Source organism: Strongylocentrotus purpuratus, unplaced genomic scaffold (genome assembly GCF_000002235.5).
Source record: "Strongylocentrotus purpuratus isolate Spur 01 unplaced genomic scaffold, Spur_5.0 spur5_scaffold_6, whole genome shotgun sequence".
In the NCBI taxonomy this organism is placed as follows: domain Eukaryota; kingdom Metazoa; phylum Echinodermata; class Echinoidea; order Camarodonta; family Strongylocentrotidae; genus Strongylocentrotus; species Strongylocentrotus purpuratus.
Genome location: NW_022145612.1, coordinates 28,424,119 through 28,430,306, shown reverse-complemented (window position 1 = coordinate 28,430,306; position 6,188 = coordinate 28,424,119). Strand labels below are relative to the sequence as shown.

General features: G+C 39.2%; 1 protein-coding gene across 1 annotated transcript; it reads left to right on the top strand.

The window, feature by feature from the left end:
• The first annotated feature begins 2,288 nt into the window (after nucleotides 1-2,288).
• On the top strand, nucleotides 2,289-5,708 carry LOC115929995 (protein FMC1 homolog). The gene is made up of 3 exons (XM_031000272.1): nucleotides 2,289-2,427; nucleotides 4,068-4,220; nucleotides 5,242-5,708. Exons 1-3 carry the CDS (start codon nucleotides 2,344-2,346, stop codon nucleotides 5,338-5,340), a joined length of 336 nt encoding a protein of 111 aa, XP_030856132.1. The 5' UTR covers nucleotides 2,289-2,343; the 3' UTR covers nucleotides 5,341-5,708.
• The last annotated feature ends 480 nt before the right edge of the window (nucleotides 5,709-6,188 follow it).

Genomic DNA, 6,188 nt, shown 5'->3' with positions numbered 1-6,188 from the left:
TTCGAATGTACAAATAAATATAGAAAACCTGTATGTCTAGTAGGTCCATGCTGCAACATGATAGTCTATATTTGCCAGGCTTATATTTGCCATTTTAACCCCCATAGCGATATCAATATACCAGGCGCGGATCCAGGATTTCTTAGGGGAGGGGGCCCAACTTTTTTTTTTTTTTTGCTCCCGAAAATTTGAAAATCGCGCAGGCCGAAAAGTCGCTCAGTGGGGGGGGGGGGGGGAGGGGGGGGAGGGGGGGGGGGGAGGGGGGGGGGTTAAGAGGACACCTTTTTTAGGTCTTATTATTTTTTATTTAAAAAAATAAAAAAATAAATAAAAAATAAAAAGGGGGGGGGGGGGTTCCCAAAAAACATACACAACTCATTAATTGCTGGCAAAGTAAAAGTGAAGTGTGAGAAAAGGGTATATTGCTTGATTTAATTTTATACTATGGTTTTGCTCAGGAAAGTAATTATTTGTTAACACAATATAACTTTTAAAAAACCTGAGGGGGATAGTCACTGCCGTCACCTTCGCCCCTCTTCCCTCGTACTGGCGTGTTTGGGGCTTGGGAGCACTTACCCCCACCCCCAATAATTTTGTTTTTGTTTTTGTAAGTTATACTATTTCATGCGTTTACGCTTATGCTTATTTAGAAGCCTACGTGTAAGGGGTCGTGGATCGGTGTGGCTCAGGGGGCTTGACCCCTCCCCCCCCCCCCCCCGGCCCCTCACTTTTTTGGAAAAGTTTATTGAAGAGAAATATAAAGAAAGAAAGGTTAGTGACCCTGCCAGTGTCATGAGATATCAAAATATGATCATATGACCGTAATTAAATACGTAAAACCCCTGAGCTTAAGGGGGCTTTGCCCACTGGACCCCGCAAGTGGCCCTAAGGCTAGCCCCTGGATGCTCATTTGACCGTAATTAAATGCCTAAAACCCCTGAGCTTTAGGGGGCTCCACCCGGCCCTTATATAACTCCATGCAAATTTATGCTCCAATTGCTTCACTCTTCCTTATTATTAATACTTTAGCCCCCCTCCCACTTTGAAAAACTTCCCGTGGGGCATGCATGTAATATAATTATATAAGAGTGGTGATGATGCGCATTTTTTTTCTTATGTCCCCCCCCCCCCCCCCCAACGTTTTTGCTCATTATCCCACGTACTGGTCACTCGCATTTCGTTCCCCTCCCCCTCCCCGGTCATGAAAAGAAATCCTCCCATGTCACATCTCTCTCTCTGTCTCTCTCTCTGTCTCTCTCTATCCCTCTCTCTATATAGCCCCTTCCGTATAGCTGTATTTTTTCTTATCTCCTTCTCTCTCGATATGCTGTTATGATTTTACTCCAACCATTATGTTAAGCGCTATAATATTCCAAATGTTGGGCCTCTTAAAACTGTGCTCCGGACTCCCACTCAATTCATTTACGGAACCCTCTTTCAGCCCCCCCCCCCCCCCTATTATCTCCGGTGTGAAAGTCAATATGGCGGGCATGCAGGACTTTGTCGCGCGAAAAAGTACCCCGGAGATTTTGGAAACACGCAAGCGGTCCCTCTGAGTGGGGGTGGGGGGGGGGGGGGCCATTGCGAATATCCAATACCCTAGCTACTCAGACCTACTTCTCCGAAATAGAGGCCCAATGCATATGCGCGCTTCACTCATGTGGCAGTGCTGAAGTTCTATATTATTGTAGTCTCACTCTCAATTGACATAGTGAGTTCGATTAATCCTTCGGGCTGCGCTAGATTTGTTCTTTCTTTGATATCCGAGATGTTGCAACAATCCCAAATGATGGAAAAGTAAAATGGGGACTAATAGGACTTGTACGCTGCTTCGATCTCTAAAAGACTGCGGAAGATGCTCATGTGTGTTTTGACTCAACACAATCACAATTGTTGCGGGTTGGCCTTCTTCTATTTGCGTATGGAGGGGGGGGGGGGGTGTTTTGGGTGTTTAAACAGCCCCCCATGGCAAACAGGGGGTGTTTTAGGTGTTCAAACACCCCCCCCCCCCCCACCTTGGAAAAAGAGGGTTGTTTACTTTTAGAATTGTAAAGACCCTTATTATCTGTGTTTTATGTTCTATGGCCTCCCCTGGTCCCCTTTTTCTTTTTGCTCAAGGGTGGGGGATGTTGAGGGAAAAAAAAGGAGTGTTCTGTGATTATTTTTTATACGCCCGTTTTGTTTTATTTCTGTGTTTTTTCTTTGTTCTGTTTTATTCTGTTTATTTTGTTTTACAATGTTTGGGGTCCGGGTTATAATATATACAGAGTACACAGATGGCTTGCCATACTTAGATGCCATTTTCAGTCCAAATTTTGGAGACGGTGGATCTTGCCTCCTGCGATGTCTTCCTCATTGGTGCTGAAAACTGACGCCTTAAATGTGCTGAGATGTATTGCAAGAGAACTAAGATATGCGAATCCTAAGGTAAGGTTCAGGTGTTTAAGAATGAATAAAAAATGAGTAAAACATTGCTTGATGCGATGAATAGACGAAGCCGAACTGCGGCGCATGTCAGACAGTGCAGAGAGAGAAAGGGAGCTACCGCGCGCCTACCGGTGCGGGTACATCTCCCTTCCCCTGATCACGCCGCGCTCTGCACCAGGGATGTGATATGTCAGTGGCTCCATTAATAGTTAATATTATATCCCTCATGACTGTATAGTTGTTTGCGTTGCGATTGTACAGAGCACAAAAAAGGTATAGATAAGTACTATCTACCTGAGATAGGTCTTTTTGTAAAGTAATTTTTTGCTGCTGCCCCACTTGCGCGACTTGCGCATTGAATAAGCATAGCAAAGTAGGTTACACGAAATGTCAAAGTCAATGTCAATGTCAATTAGCGCGCATCGACTGTATTACATGTACGCATGTTGTGCTTTGTAAAATCTAGCTGAAGCTAAACTGTCTGCAAAATCAGTTGTTTTAATTATGTAAAACTCACTTTAAATAGACCTTAAACTAAAGTCCTTATTGCCGATGTGGGATATAAAACAAATATTAACCTCCTTTACTCGGGCAATGGATACAAACTATCATCGCCTCGGTGATCTCGGCGATGATAGTTTGCACCATTACCCTCGTAGTCGATTAATATTTGCTTACTATTCTGTCGATCTCGATCTATTTGACTATTTGACGCACTTATTCTGTTAATATTCAAAGGGCTATGCTGTTTTTATGCAGCGTATCACAAAGATCTAATTTATGTAGAAAGAGTAAGGTTAAGGTTGTTGCTGATGAGTGATGTGATAGATTTAGAATTGGAGGTTGTTGCCATGTCGGTCACTCAAAAAGGGCAGTGCCAGTGAAGCTTAAGGGTGTTTCTTTAAATTTGTCAAGAGTTTCTTGAACTAAAATAAAGTAGCTGTACATTAAAGATAAAGTTGAAATCTGGTCATGCAATTGCATTGTGAAAGAAAAGGTGTGGAATGGATAAGAAAAAGTTGATCATGTAAACATGTAAGTATTGGTGTGTACTGCAAGGTTCTGGAGTCATCAAAATCATAATAAATTTGGCCCTGTCTTGGTAAAGTAACAAGCACTGTACACTGAAAGATGTATATGGGACTACACAAGTGGTGTCGGAGCCTGGCACCTTAATTTCCTTATCTTTCTATGCTCATTACTCTACCATTATACATTTGCACCAAAATTGATTCTGTGAGAATTCATTTTCTTTTTTTTTAACCAGAACTCAAGTTTATCTTTAGCCTTAACTTTTCTTCAAAATTAAGTTTAACAAAAAGTCTAACATGTCCAAGGTCTAAGATTTTCTTTGTTTATTGTGATCTAATAATACTCTCAGCCCCAGGTTCAGGTAGATCCACAATCTAGTAGATTATGGAGGAAATGGTTTGGTAAAGCCATAGTTCTTTAACATTGTTAAGACCTATTATTTAAAGTTGATTACTTTTTCCATCTTCAATCTTTTTTTTACCGCTGATATTGTGCTATATATATATATATATATATATATATATATATATATATATATATATATAGTCTTACCTTGCAAGTAATTTTTGCTGTATTATTTGTTCTCTCTTTCTCTCATGTTTCATTAGTCATCTCCTCGGAACTTGCTAGGTTTCCAGTACCTCATGAAGCAGTATAGAGAAAACCAACTCACCCAAGAGCAAGTATGCAGGTCACACAACAGCTTGCTGCACAATGCACAGACCTATTTGTGTCTACTTCGCAGTACCAGGGAATGCGAGGTAAATTAAGTTCATTTTATGTTTAAATGGTCTTGTAAAAAAATGCCCATTGATCATACTTGCTTAAACACAGAAGACATATATGCAACCCAGGACATTAGAAAAGAAATTAAAAGAATTCAGTATAAAGATAAGATATATGTGTTACATTTTCTTGATGACCTGTGTTTATTATAAAAGCTTGGAAATTTTGCTTTTTGCCAGATGTTGTTTTAAAAATGTGCAATAATCTTTATTCTATGTTTTGTGTATATATTCCATGAAATAGTCGAATTATTAGGGAACACAGGAAATAAATAAAAATAATCAACATAATGAAGTATTTTCATTATTATTATTTGTTTGCTTTGTTAGCTAGATTTGGTATTACATTTTGTTTGATGAACAAATTTTTGTCAAATAATATTGAAATAGAGATGAGCAAGAATTTATTTTCTACATTTGTGAAAATGAATCAAATATCTGAATTCAAATTTAAAACACAACTCCATTTTGCCAGCTAATGATACTAGTAGCTATTTTACCCTAAAATTCACTGATCATCCAGACTAAGCAAGTATTAAGGATAAAGGTAAAATGTGAGTTCTGGTCATGCGATTGCATTGTGAAAGAAAAGGTGTGGAATGGATCAGAAAAAAATGATCATGTAGCATGTAAGTATTGGTGTCTACTGCAAGGTTCTGGAGTCATCAAAATCATAACTGTGGCCCAGTCTTGGTAAAGTAACAAGCACTGTGCACAGAAAGATGTATATATGGGACTACACAAATGGTGACAGGGCTAGTATACCTTGATTTCCTTATCTTTCTATGCTCATTACTCAGCCAGTATACATTTTCTACCAAAATTGTTTGGCAAATGACATTTATTTGTAATCTTGAACATTCAGTGTACCGTAAGTTTCGTTTGATTCTGTGAGAATTCATTTTCTTTTTTTACCAGAACTCCAGTTTATCTTTAACCTAGCGACTTGTGAAAAGTTTAATAGCGCCCTCTTTGTGTCAATTGTATTTTCCTACAGGCATTGAGAGCAGAGTACACACATGAGGAAAGGACTGTCCAAGAGAGTGCAAGGCTTGTTGGATTAGAACTCCCCAAGACACCACCACTCGGTGAATGAAAAGAATTATGGAACAATGATCGACTAAAAGAAATTTACATGTATTTTCCTGGAACTTTTATGAAGAAATTTACATAACAAGGAAGACTTAATTCTGAAATCTGAATGAGGGCAGCATGTCCAAGCCATCATGTAGGAGATCTATCCTCTGAGCCAGAGTATTTCCCATTTCCTGTTTATTGGACCAGACGACACCTGTAGTTCATGCTGTGCAAAGCCAAGGTTCACCTACTGGTATATTCTGATTGGGCTGTATGTATCAGGCCTGATAAATACCAGATTTAAATGTTTCCAGATTTATTTTTCCTCAGATTTGTTTTCTTCCCCGATTTACCCCCTATTTTCCCAATTTTCTTACTCAAAGGGGGAATGTTGTTAAATGCCACCACCCCTGATTCCTTTTGTTTTTTTTTACTTAAGGGGGGGGGGGGGGAGGGTGAGGAAGAACCCCCCCCCCCCTTTTTTTTTATTGCTCACTATCATCCCTGATGTATAATGGTTCTTGAATTAATCTTGGATACCACTCGTGCTAGAATTTTATTGATGGGTTCAATGTTTCCATTTTTTTCTTGTCCTGTGCTTTAGTCTTCATTCAAATTCATTGAATCTTGTTGAAGGCTGTTGTTTTAAGTTACGCTGATAAGGGCCCATTAACCGTCAACAACAAAAATACCCTTTAAAAGCTGTCATATTGACTTACTGTATATGTATGTATGAATCATATGAAAACCCTTTTCCATACAGGAATGAAAATGAACCTAATATTCAAATTTTTGAGTGTACTTTTCTAGTGCTCTTTGTTCAGCATTGAAAAGACAATAAATGCAAGATGTGTGTATGTGTAAGCA

Excerpts from the sequence above, each read along its gene's own strand:
- LOC115929995 (XM_031000272.1), top strand. The coding sequence starts at position 2,344 with ATGTCTTCCTCATTGGTGCTGAAAACTGACGCCTTAAATGTGCTGAGA. Across the intron at positions 2,428-4,067 it reads TAAGATATGCGAATCCTAAG|TCATCTCCTCGGAACTTGCT; the intron begins GTAAGGTTCAGG and ends ATGTTTCATTAG. Across the intron at positions 4,221-5,241 it reads GCAGTACCAGGGAATGCGAG|GCATTGAGAGCAGAGTACAC; the intron begins GTAAATTAAGTT and ends ATTTTCCTACAG.